Source organism: Falco cherrug, chromosome 3, assembly GCF_023634085.1.
Source record: "Falco cherrug isolate bFalChe1 chromosome 3, bFalChe1.pri, whole genome shotgun sequence".
Lineage (NCBI taxonomy): Eukaryota > Metazoa > Chordata > Aves > Falconiformes > Falconidae > Falco > Falco cherrug.
Genome location: NC_073699.1, coordinates 77,130,750 through 77,145,839, shown reverse-complemented (window position 1 = coordinate 77,145,839; position 15,090 = coordinate 77,130,750). Strand labels below are relative to the sequence as shown.

At 43.8% G+C, this 15,090-nt stretch overlaps 1 protein-coding gene across 2 annotated transcripts in view; it reads right to left on the bottom strand.

Moving 5' to 3' along the window:
* Positions 1-15,090, bottom strand: part of EPB41L4B (erythrocyte membrane protein band 4.1 like 4B) — a 172,858-nt gene that overhangs the window by 64,558 nt on the left and 93,210 nt on the right. For both annotated transcript variants that reach the window (XM_055705548.1, XM_055705549.1), the window contains 2 exons: positions 10,025-10,206; positions 4,496-4,611 (listed from right to left, as the gene is read on the bottom strand). In XM_055705548.1, the coding sequence (XP_055561523.1) occupies positions 4,496-4,611; positions 10,025-10,206 (298 nt within the window). The remainder of the gene's footprint in view (positions 1-4,495; positions 4,612-10,024; positions 10,207-15,090) is intronic.

Below are 15,090 nucleotides of genomic sequence, written 5' to 3'. Positions count from 1 at the left end.
CTGGAATATGGCATTGCCAGGCTAGCAAAAGGCCATAATCTTTGAACAGAGTTTGCAAAGCCATTCAGGCTCATCAGGCTTGCTATGTCTGAACCTTTCTTGATCTGCCTGCAGCTTTGTTTTACTAGGTTTAGCTGTAACAGCAATAATTTTATACAGAAAACCGTAACACAAGCAGTTATTCTTTGAAGAATGAGATATTTATGAGCCTAACACAATGATGTAGTATAAACAAACACAGGGCTGGTATGATAACAAAGGCTTTGAAAAGTGGCGACACAGGAGGTGGTGTAGAGGAGTGCAGGCATGGGGTGATAGCACAAGTGGCACAGGCTGGCACTGGAGACCCCACAGCTATAAACAACTCACCAGCAGCCAATTAAAGAAGTGCAGACCTGGAGCTGGAGAAAATTGGGTTTAGGGGTAATGAAGAGAGTGAAGACATAGTATCTAGCGTATATATGTAAGAGCTACCATGTATACTGAATTTGGGTCTAACATGAAGATGCAGAACAACAAAGAAAGAGCAAGGTGTGAAAGCATGTTTGCAAACATACAAAAGGACCCGAAGTAGATCCTAACATGAGGAATAACAATCCATGAACATGATTGCATGGAACACTGGAACAGGCTGCCCAGGGAAGTGGTTGAGTCACCATCCCTGAAGGTATTTAAAAGACTTGTAGATGTGGCTCTTAGTGACATGTTTTAGTGGTGGACTTGGCAGTGCTAGGTTAACAGTTGGACCTGATGATCTTAAGGTCTTTTCCAACCTAAACGATTCTATGATTCTGTGACCATCACAACACCCCCTCTGACCCCACCAGAGTGATACCACCAATCTTAGGGCAGGGGCGTAAGGGAAGGGTGAGCATAACACCAGGAAAAGGGGTAGAGACAATATGAATGGTATTAGTATTCCTTCTTTTTATGTAATAATTACATCTGGACTAATTATTATCAGACTCCCAAGATTTCAGAAAAGCTAATAATACATTTTTGGCTTTATATTATATATATATACATACACATATGGAGCAAGAGGGGATGGGAGAACATGTTTTTTCTAATGAAAGTCTTGCAAGAAAGAAAATCGGAAACGCATTCACAGTTACATTTAGGCTTGTCTTTCCTGGAGATTAAGGAGTCTGTTAGCACCAAAGGCCATGAAAGGCATGTTGAAGCTGACTTTTATCATTCAGTAAGTGGACAGACGCGTCTACCATACCAAACAGCTCTGGAAAAGAAACCGGACACATCCATTCATCATTCCCATGAGACGAAGTCTGCTGTAGTGGACAATCAAATTAATTAACCGCTGAATCTAATTTACCCTGTTTCTTGTTAATTCTCCTATGGGTTCATTATTAAGCCTGACAAATTCCAGCCCCAAAGCACGTTGCTTGAAAAAATAATAATTAGCAGCAGGAAGAGAGGGTGTGAAAGTTGAGACTCCACAACAGATGTGGAAATCATCGCTTTATTTTCAAAAATAGAGCAAATGAAGCAGCTTCATAACTGCTTCACTGTTCTTCTTTAAGCATAATATTTCAGAGGATGCAAAACTAGGGAATAAAAAGCACTTGGTAGAAGTCAATGGAGTGGTGGAAAAGAGCTGTTAACATTTCAATTTTTTTTTTGCCAGAAGCTAGACACAACTGACCGCTCATTAAATCTGTTCGCTGCTGGGCTGAGTAGCTAGTTTACCGTAACCAAAGGAGCGTTAAAGGCTACCCTCTCAGTGAAAAATGCTTGTCACAGTTCAGGGCTGTTCAATCCTGCCTAACCTGCCCTGCTGCCTTTGTGCTAGGTAGTGCTCCACAGCCCTTCAGCCTAAGGTTAGCCCAATGTTTATAGCATGGCCGTCTCTCACTGGAGAAGCCATCTGCTGAGGCGACTCCAGGCTCTGCTCAGAGCTCAAAGACCTGCGGTTTGTTTGGTTTAGCTTAACGAGCTCTGTGTACACATTTCACTAGGATCGAGGTCAGGAAACAGTGCTTGAAGAAGAAACCACAAGCGAGGGGCCAAACGAACTTCAGAATGATTTGTCGGTCACAACCCACAGCCTGTAAGTAACACGAGGGCTTGATCGCTGAGCTGCTTTCCAGTGGTGATTCTGGGCCTGTTTCAAGAGCACATAACATTTTCAGATGGCTCAAAATGGGTATTTTAATAAATTTTGAGGGGCTGGCCTCCTTTGCATTCACATGGTAACCACTGTTCACGGGAAAGCTGCCCAGCTCTTTAAACGCAAACCTTCTATGACTGCCAGGAGAGGGTTTTTTATCAGACAGCCCATGTCTCTAGCCTTGCCTTCTGCTGAGCTTCTGCCAGAAACAGAAGCATTTAGCAGCTCCTAGTGCTCATTGCAAGACTTTTTCATCAGCTAAAATTTGACTGATGGCAGTCTCACCACAGCAGACACAGGCTGCATTTACTGTGCAGCTGCATTTATTGTGAAGCACTGACTTGCTATGATACTGGGTTCTGCTTATTAATCCTTAAATAAGTAATCCATCCAACTGTGGACAAGATTCTAAGGCTGTCAGGACAAGCCAAAGAAAACCATTAGTTATAGAAGAGCTGCGTTCTCCCTCCAGGGCTTTTCAGAGAAGAGCGAGAGGTTCAGAGGTCAGGCTTTGCCAGGCAGAAGTTGCAGGGACTCTACTAGACTACTTGCACAGTGCAGAGGAATACAGGACCAAAATGTTTTAAGCTTTCACTTGTGGAAAGAAAAAAGGCCATAAAACTACTCATTTTAAAATCATAATACCATTGAGATTATCTCTTCGGATCTTTTGTGCAACACAGGCCAGACTGGTTTATCCACTTGGGCACTGTGGTCAACATAGAGAGAGTCCTCCCACTTCTTCACTTCAGCCCTTTATATGTGCCAAACTGAGCTGTCAATAAGCTCAATAGTGTAGGACAGTCCTTTAAGACATGTTTTGGACATTGAAACTAAGTGAATGTTCTCAGCTGGGGTTCAGATAGAGTACCAGTAATTACATCTGAACTTCAGCGCTCCTCTCAGAAGAGCTGGGTATTCACTGCATGTGTCTGCAAGGTGAAGAATTTTCCTTGGACAAACTATGTCAACATCAATTAGCTTTGCCTGTAAAAAACTGTACTTATTACCAGTTAAGATTATTTCTTAGAAGAAGAACTTGAGAAATGTCCATGGGAAAAAGATGACTTCTTTTCCATTTCACCTCATTTTGTTTACATCATGTTTTAACTTTTTTATCCCCACTCAAACCAACCAGTCAGACAAAATGACAGCTCCTCACAGGTGATAACTAAATCGATCTGGCAAAAAGTCATATTCCACCTTCATCTGTTCATTTAGAAGTCTCCAAAAGTCATGACATAGGTCATTGCCTCACGACCACATTCATAAGGCATAGGGACTGCAGTCCTTAGCTGAACTACACCACCACCCCAGGACACACCCTGAACATGGTTCTTCAAGCAGATCTTCATGACGGAAAATCCACTCCATTACGGATTAACTTCAATTAACTATAATGTAGAGAAAAGTATTCCAAGATTTCAGGTTTTATTAGAAACACCTGACTCACTGATTTTCAGCCTTGACTTCCATCTCCTGGATTCTCTCATCCAGAGAAAAGAAAGATTATGCTACATAGATATACACCCCCTTTGTGCTTGTATTTTTGATACACTTTGCCACCTCTCCTTTCATTTTAATTTCCCTAATGCTTGTTGAAATAATATAAAAACAAAACCTAGGTAAAGTAATTTAATTGCGTTCTGCCTTGAACTGACAGAAAACTCTCAGAACATCATGTTTCTTTAACAGGTCTGTGTACTCATCAGGGGCCCAGACCCACTTTCTTTGAAGCCAGTGGCAATGCTCTCAGTGACATCACTGGCTCCAGCTTAGGACAGACATGGCTGCAAACCAGAGGTCCAGGTCTCCGTGGCTCTATCCAGACTCAGCTCAAGGCACTCCACAGTGCAGGCACAGTGGATTTTGCCTCACATGGGTACAAGAAGCCACTGACCTGCTGGCCTCTGATCTCTGGCAGAAACAGTGGGACACCACCGTTTTGCCACCTGTGCAAAAACTCGCTCATAAAACACCCACTAACATCAGATGCCAGAGGGGTTTTAAGGTGTAACACGAACTCCTCATGTAGAAACCCAAGATTTTTTAAAATCACTTAAAGTGTTGTTATTTTTTTACAGCTCTGGGCTGCCTAGATGACTAACTTCACAACTAAACTAAAACTACATCATAACATTGTTGCAGCAGCTTCTGAAATTTTAAAAAGCAAAGTTGAAGGAAATACCAACTCTAAAACCCAAACCCCAGTCCCATAAAGCAATGGTGAGGGGTGATTAAAAAGCAAGCCAGTTGCAGATGAATGTTGATTTGAATTGGAGGTGAAAAAGCAGCAGCTGTTGAATATGAAGTGACAAAAGGGCCCTCTGCCATATATATGTAAAAATATAAATGTACATTCTATACCTTGTTCATGCTGATGTGCAGGGCGGGCCATGGTCCAACTACCTTCACACTCTCCGTTTCTATTTTCTTCAGATGAGAAGTTTCATCATAAAGATGGGGAAGTCCTGAGCTCAGTTCTAAAAACATGCCCAAAAGAAAGGAAGAAAGAAAAAAACACAGTCTGAAGGAGGGCTACAGAAGAACTGCAGAGCAAGACACTCAACTGCATTTGAAGAGACAGTGGTCAGCAAACCATCCTCCCTGCAAAGACCCTCTCAAATGTTTCATAATTATGCCTGTCAGGTCGTTTTGCCTTTTTCTATTTAGCAAACAATTCCTCCCCCTCCTCCTTCTGGCCAATCCCTTCATCTCAGCAGGACTTTTGCCAGCTTTGGGCTAGATACTTCTCTCCTTACCTACCCCCTCCACCCCCTCTGTATTCTAAAACTCAGTTGACACCAGTGGGATTATTTATGCAGCCAAGGTGCCACTCTCAGAACATGCGATGTGTAAAGAGATCAGAGTATAGCTTTTGGCTTCTCTCAGACATCTTTATTTATGTCAGCCTCTTTAAGACTGTTGTCAGGAATTTGCTGTGCTTTGTCAACAGAGATTTTGAGCAAGCCACCGACACAGAAAGACAAGGAAAAATATTTTTTGAGACAGCTCTGAAAGGTCTCTACCGACATCTTGGGGATGGTGTGGCATATATATGTATATTTGCAAGTACTCTGAGAAAAATGAGCTTCATCATGTGTCAATTTAACTAATCTCTGCATCCTGCATTTTTTTTTGCCACGGATACTAGGTAATAACAGTTGGGAACAATCTGGTTATCTCTGGAATCTGCTTCAAAGCTCACTGAAATCAATAAAAACCTTGCACTGGCTGCATTTTGGTTTGGATCAGGTTCTTAAGCTGTCCTAAAGATATTAAATATTACTCACTCAAGATCTAATTCTACAGCTGTTTAAATATACATTAAGGGCTTTGCTGACTAAAGACAAACTGCTAAAACCAGCTTATAGGGATATAAGCAAAAAGCTGGTTTTGGCATAGGTTAAACATTATCAGACCCTGAGGTAGTAATGTCCTAGAAGGGGTTAAATAGCAGCATTGACCTCCCCTTGGTGGTCTCCCGTCACACGTTAGGGGTGACAGTTTGGCGTTTTTCACATCACAGCTTCTTCTGTGGATATGAGACTGTGAAACTGCCTGATGATACCCGGGAATAAATCACCACAGCCATAAGATAAGACAAGATGATGGGGTTGTTTTTTTGTGAAGAAACACATTCATTCTATTTTCCTGTCAAGAGAAAAGCATAAAAGGGAAAAAGTGCCCTATATTCAAGTTTGCTATGATTTAAAACTGACTTTAGAGTTGTTTTTTTGTTTAAAGAGGGAGCTCCAGAAATCAAGCTAGCCAGTTTAGCCTTTTAACTCAACCTTGAAAATAGATTTTTAAAAAAGGCAAAAAAATGAAGTTCTACAAAAGGCATACATTTCCTGAGTCAGCATTAAGTCTGGGCAAATCCAGGCTTTCATCTCGAGAAAGGATCTGGCAGCACTGTGTTTTTTCAAAGCACCGTTTTCAGCCTGAAACTCAGTCTGTATTACACCATTCTCAGGGTTACACAAGGACTTTTGTAGTGAGCAGTTCAGAAATAAAAGATGTCTTTTTTTTAAGTGATAACCTGCAAGATCAGCCCAGAGTTCCAGATGCAAGCTGGGTCCCCTCTTCTCATTCCATCACCTTCCATCAGAGAAATTCTGCGAGCTACATTGCATACTTGTTGGCATCTGCTTTCAGTGATAGCCCCAGCTGCTGCCGCTGGAGCTGCTCGTGTGCACCTGGTAACCCATGCACGACACTGCCATGCCAATTAAGCTTAGCAAGCGGCTCACCCTCCCTGTGTGGCCGTGCTGATGCTGTAAGGCTAACTGCTGCTGAATACAGTGGTCCCTGGGACTGGGATTCTGTGAATACACCGGGGGAAGATCTGCTGCATAAAACGATGTGATCTGTGTATGTTAGCTTGGAGGTGAAGGGCAGCATCAGAAATACAATAATCAGGCTGAATGCAGGAAAACAACATCTTCTGCTGAACTGCCTTCATAAACGCACACGTCAGATTTGTTTCACCAGATTTCACTTCTTCCAGTAATTGAAGTAGACAAATTACTTGGAATGTGAAAAATCAGGCAGGTCTGGCCTGGATTTGTTTTCTGTAACAAAATCGCAGGCCGTGTGTTTACTGAGAAATATGCACCAGTATTTAAAGGGAACCTTGGCTGGGTATAATGTTGTTCCCCTCTCTCCTGCCCATTCCCTGTGAATTGTACTGGAATTTTGGCATTTAGCAGAATAGGTGAAGGAAAAGCAGACACTTTCTCCCTCTCTCAACCTGATGCTCCCCCCATGAGACCTTTTGGCTCTCCAGGAATTTCCACTTGAGATATTTTGGTCACAAGCACCCTCTTTCCCAAAGAGTGTCCCCAGGTTAGTGACCACTTATTTCCTAGAAACACTTTCCCATCAGTGGCCTTTCCACACAGCCTGGAGCCAGACATCAGTCCTCCGTGTCCCCACGTTCCTGATGCAGGTCCCTGAGAGTGTCTCCTCTCTGCCTGGGTTTTTCTTGTCCCACAGACTGTGCCATGTGTGCTGTGCTACATAATTGACTGTCAGCCAGCATGCTCCCAACTGTTCCAGCACTATGAGTCCTTTCCACAAGCTCTCTACAAGATGGTTTTCTCAGCATTTTAATGAACCCATTAAAAACAAAACAAACCAAAACAACCCCCCTGACCACCAACCCTGAAAAAGCACCCAGACCTGTCACCCCAAACTGCAAATGAGTAACTGATTCTGTTTTAAGGGAAGTGGTCCTACTCATACACTGCCACCACTGCTCTAATGGCATACATGTGCCAGGTCTAACTGCAGGCTGGCTTTTCAAGGTAGACCAGCTTTGTGCCTCCAGCCAGGTGCACAGGTACAGGTCTCCTCAGGGGATCAGCGATGGGTTGCTGTGGGGCAGCATGCCTGCGCTGAGACCAGCCAGTGCACGGCAGCACAGCTACCTACCCAAACAACGCAGCTGGGTGCAGCCGGCATGCCTGCACCACGGCTTTCCCCCAGAGGTGCCCCGTCTCCTTCTCTCCTGTAAAGAAACTGGGAATTGGCATATGGCGCTACTGGCATTAGGTCATGCCAGGAACCAGAGCCCATTCCCTTTCTCTAATCAAATATTCAGCACAAACCAGACAAGCAAACAAAACAAAGAGAAAAGTAAAGCCACCTCCAGGAACAGGTGCTACCTGTGTTTCTTGGCTGCTGAAGTCCCCGCAGAGCATCGCAGCTGCTGGGCAGGCTGGGGGCCTGCGCCCCACGATGGTGCGGGGTTCAGGGGGGAGAGCTTGTGCTCTCCATGCCTGGGGCGATGCAGCCTCCTGGGCCCCACAATTCACCTCCCAGGTAACACTGGCTTTGCCCTTATGCTTTTCTAAGTTTTTCCCAAGGTTCTTTCAGCAATAAGGAGGAGTAAGAAAGCAGTGCAGCCTAAGAGGAGACACAGAGCTGGTATAAACACCCTGTACAGTGTTTTTAGCTGTTGTTTCTTTAATCACCTTCTGCCCTAGAGCCAGGCTTGGCTCGGCATAGCCCATGGCAGGGCAGCGGGGAGCTGGAGACCAGCCCGGCTGCTGGGGCAGAAGCTGAGGCCCCGGGGGCTGATGTGGGGGCCTGGGCTGTGGGCAGGATGGGAGGAGACCCCACGAGGGGACAGGGCCAGCAAGGCCTGCAGTGCCCTCAAGGCCAGGATGCTCATCATCAGCATAGCTGGCTCTGACCAAATTTCCTGTCATGCTTCAACTCTAATTTGGGAAAGAAAAAAATATGGGCTGGCACACCCCCCAGAAAGGTCACTGCCTCCTGCCGTACCACGCCGTCAGCCCAGGCAAGGCTTTCCAGCTCAGCCTTGCCAGCATCCCTCTGCTGCCAGTGCTCAGCCACCACTTGTGGTGGCCCTGTGACCAGCCAGCCAAGGCCCAGCAGGTGCACAGCCAAGGCGAGCTGCCCACAGTCACCCCGCAGGATGGTGGCACTGCCCGCCCTCCCGCATGGCACCGAGCCCACGGCCAAGCTGCAGGTGCCTGCCGGCAGCACAGGGGTGCCCAGTGGGCTGGGCCGGGCAGGGAGCCGTGCTGGCAGCATGCCATGCCAGCCCCACCAGTTTGCCAGCACCAAGGTACGCCAGAGTGGAGCGTATGATCAGCAGGAGACAGAAAATCTCCTGGAGGCTGCTCCCAAGAAAGCAGCTCTACCAAAATCCCCAGCAAGCAATTCATATTGCTGCTGAGGATTCCATCCTTCAACATCTACAATGCCTCACGTTTTGTTCCTCGAGCTTCCCTCCTAAAAACTGTTCTCTCCCTCTCCTTGGGAAAGAAAATTAAATAAAATGTTTCTGGATTTCTGAAACAAAGTCTGATTGAAACAAAGTGCTTGCGCAGATAGATGCCTGTGCATCACCGTTGGTGTCGGACAGCCTACGGTCAGGGTCACCCAGTACCGTCTATTACAAGACGCAGATTTCAGAAATTTGCAAGTTGTCAGATTAACTGCCCAGGCTGAAAGTTATCTCAGGGTGATTTACAATTATAAAGTCAAAAATTGGGCAAAGGAAGAACTTACCATCATCCCCTTGAGGCAAGGAAAACAACAGATCATGCCTTGCTTTGCCCATCTTCTGAAATTCTGACACAGCTTTAGCATCTCACACACAGCAGAGTGCAGAGATTATAACTTTGGAAAGCAAGAAGTAGGATTGCTCAATGGCAGGGATGTTTCTTTTCCAGTTCCTGTGTAAACCTACAAACACTTGGCCAAGCTATATACCCTTTAAAAAGTCTGTACACATTCAGCAGCTGAGACTTACACCCAAAGTCCCCAAGGCTGCATCAGGAACAGATAGGCTTCTCTCCTCTTTGCTTTCTACAAGCCAAGAATTTCTCTACTGAGCAAGCAAGCATACTCCAGGCATAAGGCTAAGCAGGAATTGTTCCCATTACCCAAAATAAGAGCAAGATGCTGTTTGTCCAGGGCTCTAAAACTTTTGCTCTTTATGCCCATACATGAAAGCAAGAGTCAAATCCAAACAATGAGGGCTGAAGGCCAGCTCAGCAGATCAGCAAAAGACAGCAGATGAGGACAGGCTTGTGAAACTAAACAAATAAATAGCAACAACAAAAATATAGCCTGTGCCGAGTGGCTGGAGACTCCTATCTGTGACTAATTGGGTGTTTGTTCAGCTACGGAACATCAGTCTAACACCAAATCCCGCAACACTGTAGCAAAACCAGGAAATTGCAAATCTTGTCTCATTTGCACATGCTACAAAGCTAGCAAATAGTAACAGGAAGCATGTTCTTCAAGGAGAGGAACTGAAACGCATGTTGTTTTCCTTTCTTTTCCTTCGCCTCCTTGCCAGAGGCAAATCTGAAAGCAGCAGAGTTACTGAAATGACATTCACTGCAGTGGACTTACTGTTTGGGTTTGGAACTCCAGAAACAATGTCTTTGCTGTCAGGAGCAAGGGCGCCGTAATTTGTGTGGTGGTGGTGATGGCGGTGATGGTGGTGGTGCCTTGCAGGCATTTTTGTGGTATATGGTGCTCCACCATTTTCCTCAATGTTGAACTGATGCAGATCACTGTTGTTCAAGGGATAGCTACAAAATAAATTCAGTTCAAATTAGAGCGGTAAACAGTAGGACTTTTGGAGAGACAGAGTACAAACTTTCTCAGAGAAAAAAAAAAGCATAGCTTTTTTGTAAATAATTTTTTAATGAGGTATATCCCAAATCTTTACAGTTTTCTGTTAACAGGAGACTGTAAGATGAGGAAAAAGGATGCCTCTGCTTGTTTGGCATCAGAATTATTTTTGCATATTTTTTCAGACTTCAGCATCAGGATTTTTTTTGATTTTACACACTACACATAATCTCTGCTAGACTCTTACACTGAGTCAGATTCTGACTTACGGAATATGATTCTCAAAACCATCAAAATTTGTCCTGCAGGACTTTTCAACTTTACCTGGGATAGCAAAGTGGTCAGGCAAACAATAACTCCTTTGAAGTGAAAATGTCAGAAGAGCAGACTAAGGAAAGTCCCAGAATAACATTACATTCCTGAGAACGTTTTGGCCTCCAAATTTACTGTACAAAATAGCTGAATGAAAAATCTGTGACTTGGGGGAAAATGGAGAAATCTCCCATTGGAAATAAAAGGTTTTACAGGTAACAACATACAAAATAGCACTTAGTCAAAAAAGGAATCACACCTGTGCTGGTAAACTAGCTGGTTTTTTGTTTTTTGGTGGGTTTTGGTTTTCTTTGCTTATATTTAGTTAGGAGATTAACTGTTTTCAGTTAACAATATATAGAGAAATGGAGACATGTTGAAATTTTAATTCGTCATCTCCAGCTCAGAGGTGTCAAATGACATTGCTGATTTTCTTCAATAGTTAACTGATGCTGTTTCAGTTTATTGCTTGAAATGACAATGAATTTCTAGAAATTATATTTTCTCTCCATGCCAGCAACCAAAAAAGACTGAGATAACTCTATGTAGATACTGCAAATGACTTGAATGTGCTTTTCTCAGAGGAGTGCTTAGAATTTTTATAAGGTTTTAACTTATTCTATACTATTGCACTAGACAGTAGTTGCAGTAAATCAATTCATTCCAAGAAAAGATGAATCCCCTGCCCATTTGAAAAATGTGGCATGGGTTTTCAGTTTGCTTTTATTACTAACAGCAGCTGAAAACCTGACAATATGGAATAAAGACAAACGATAATTAAAGGAACAATGAATAAATTATACCTAGCTACTTGCTACATATGTTCTCTGCAGATTACTTACTGATTCAAAGCAAAATTAACCAGTCATCTGCAAATGAACATATCTGTACAATTTCCAAAGGTATGCTGAAGCACGCAATTTGGTACATCATTAATAACCACTGTCTTCTTAGTAACATCTGACAATACGAGGTTTCTGACTGGGTAGTAATTGAATAACACTTTTATGCTGGTTACTTTTTGCAAGCAGGAGGCAGGGAGAGGAATGTTGTGTATATTAATCTTGGCAGATTCCCAGCATGTGGCAACAACTGCCAATAAAGGCACTTCTGATGCCTTATTTGCCTTAAGGAAACAATACAAGTAGGTGTCTGTTCCACAGGGGACAGCTTTGGTGAGCTCAGATAATCCAGGACAGGCCTGTCTTTTGAAACTGCACTATATCTTCACTGTTCTAATCAAATCAAGCAAGTGTCTACTGGGGGAAAATGGTAGAGGTTAATAAAATTGCACACTAATTGTAACAGCTCTCCTGCACTCTCTCTTCAAGCGCCTTGAATTGAAGTGACATTTTTTGACTTAGAGGATAGCTGGGTTTTTTCACACAGTTAAAACCCTTCTTGGAAATAAGATCAGTTTTGGGCTGGAGACTCAGCACATCCTTTTTTTCAGTCTGTGATTCAATTTTTTTTTTTTCAAGCCACAAAACCTCACGTGCTTGGGAGTTGCTTTCATTTTACCTGTTGGCAGGCTGGTTTAGCAGACATTTGACTGGTCTTTTCAAAATGAATGAGATCACACCAAATCCTTACATTGACTCTTACTGCTATGGGCATGAGGTAGTTTCCATGCTAAAATGGGAATGAGCTGAGCAACTGAAAGAACTTAAACCCCTCTGGCATGTCAAGCATGCACCAAATTCCCTAGACTTATTTCTTGACTGTCCAGAGAGGAGTGCTCACACCATGTAAAATGCAGGGAGACCATTACTTCAAAGAAGTAAAAAGATAGCCCAGCAAAGCTGATACTCAGGTATGCACTGAAATCCTTGAGGACAGTAAGTCACAAAGCTCCAGTCAGGATTTCAATACCCAGGCAGTGCACTTTGATGTGATATCCCATGTTGAAACTGTTGGCCCATTTAAAAGGATGTGATCATCTGCACTCTTCCAGGGCTGGCAGCAAATAGCAGATACTGAGGCAAACTCAGTGGTCAGTCAGCTCCTGCACATCTGATGGATATGGGGTTGCGCTGAGGAAGACTTTTGCACCCTTACTCTCACCGCTAGACTGATGAGTTACTGAACAATCATAAACGACACGGCTTGCAGCAGCCCCAGAGCCAGACTGCTAGAAGAGTTGACAATGCCCAAATAAAAATATCATGAGTAGTCCAAATCCCTTTTCAGTGTACTCTCTACTATAATTTAGGGGGACACTGGACATTTTAGTGCAGTTTCTACAAGGCAGCATCATTATTATCTTATATCATGTCTGTTTTTCACTTGTTATTCTGTTCTTCTACTGTCTTAAATCTAGAGTCTTGAGACTTTTCCCCTCAATGCACCTTTTTGCTACTAACTTCTCTTTCTATTGCTTGCTTCCATCTGACTTACCTGAACAGATAATGTGCTCATGCATCCTTCCCAACCCATTCATGCAAATAAATCACTATTTTCAACAAACCAACTTTCTGACCATATCCTAAGTCCTCCAGGTTTTCCTTCTTGCTCCCAAGACACCAAGTAGTGCTCTCAGACTATGTGCATGCATAGACAGGTATCAGTTTTCATCCTTTCTCTTGTATTTGTCTTTTGGCCCTCCTAGTATGCCAACCTTATACCTTTGTTTTACCCTTTAATAGTCATTTGGCTGTCCTGCAGCTTTCCTCTTTTTTCTCTGTTATTTACCTGTGTAGTTCTCTCAACAAGCTTCAGCTGCTTTCTATACAACCAACTCCTGTCCTTCAAGGAAAATGAGGCTGGGCCCTACAGGCTATTATGTAAAGAAAGAAAAAATTTCTAGCTTCTCTGTCCCTCCCTCCGGCAAAACACTCCTGAGGATTCAGATATTGGAGGCTGAACTTTCAAAAAAGCCAGGCAAAGTTCACAAGACACTTGGTATTGCCTTTCGTCTCAAACTCACATACTTACTTTCCTCTGACCAAAAAGGCAGCATATTGAGGAGCAAACAATATGAGGGCAAATAACATGCATCTTCTGATTACTTTTTCAATTTTTTAAAATGTTATTTACATTACTAGTGCTGTACCCCAATTTTATACTCTGCACCCTTTGCTTTAAAAGGTATTTGCAGTTGACATGCTTGCATTTCATGTGCTCCAGTCATCTACTGCCTTATCAAACCATGCCTCTAGCATGCAACTCACACATACAGCAGTGTTAGGACATTATTAAAAAAGTGGAGAACAGAAAGGTATTTGAAAGACTGAAGTATGCACCTTTCTTCTCAAAGTCAAATTAAGCCAGCCTGTGTTACCCTAGCTGATTGTCTGAACTGATTCTTCAACATCTTCGCTAGCAGAGACTCCATGACCTGCTTGTGCAATTGATTTCAGTGTCTCACCATGCCTACACTTACTGCTTTGTTCGTCCTGTCTCCTTTACTGCAATTTAAGCCTGCTATTTCCTGTCCCATCCATCGCAGATGCAATGAACAGGCTATTTCTTGCTACAGAAACCTGTGTTTTCGAAAATGGCTCTTCATATCTCCCTTCAGAGTCTGAAGAGCTCTGAATTCTTCAGTTGCTCCTCACAGGCCACACATGTCCTACAGCTCTGATACATCTTGCCATCCCACCCACCCAGCTGCCCCCTGCTCGGCCTCCGATGTGTGCTCAGAACCAGGTACTCCATTCCAGCTGAGGCCTTGCAAATGCATTGCAAAGAGGAAGGGCTGCTTCCAATGTTCTATGGGCTCTACTCCTCTTTATACACTGGAACATGAGATTTTTTTTTTGCATAAGTGGCCTAGGATCGTTGACTCATGTTCAACTTCTAACCCTCAAGACTCCTAAAGTGGCCAGGTTTCCAGCCCCCACAACCTCAGCTGTGAAGAAGGTTACTCCTACCTAACAGCACAAACTGACTACGATTCTTCCTGAGCTGTCTCCTAAATTTTCACATGTGCTAAGACCATAACCTGTCCAGGACTTTCCTCTCAAACATGATAGGCCTGGTGTGACAGGATTTCCTGTTTTGGTGTAATCTTTGAGTAAGTGACAAGAGATATTTTTTTTCCCCAAAAAACCAACTGCCTTTCTGTGTCATCCTTCCAGCTGCCATCCTCGTTCTTCTGTAGAACATAACCATGTAGCCCTGCACGAATACAGAGTAATGAAGGCAGGTTAATTAACACTGATCATATACAGCTGTGGGCTGGCTTCAGGGGCGGTGGGTTGGCTGACCTGGATAAGGTGCAGCTGTGGCTGGATCCTGCTAAGGAGTTAAATAGCCCCAAGGGGTATGGAAGAGGAGCACTGGATGAAGAGAAACCTGGAAGAAGCAGATGGAGAGGAGAGTATGCCCTGGATGAAGGAGAGGCCTCAGGAGAAAGCAGGGAGAAGAAGGGGGCCTGGATGAGGATAGGCTGGCTGGGAGAGGAGCCTGGAGAAGGAAGACTCTGGATGCAGCAGAGGCAAGAAGCAGGGTAGACTGGCCTGAAAAGGATGAAGAAACAGCATGGACAGCAGACAAACTTTTGAAACCTTCGGGGGGTTTGGTGGCTG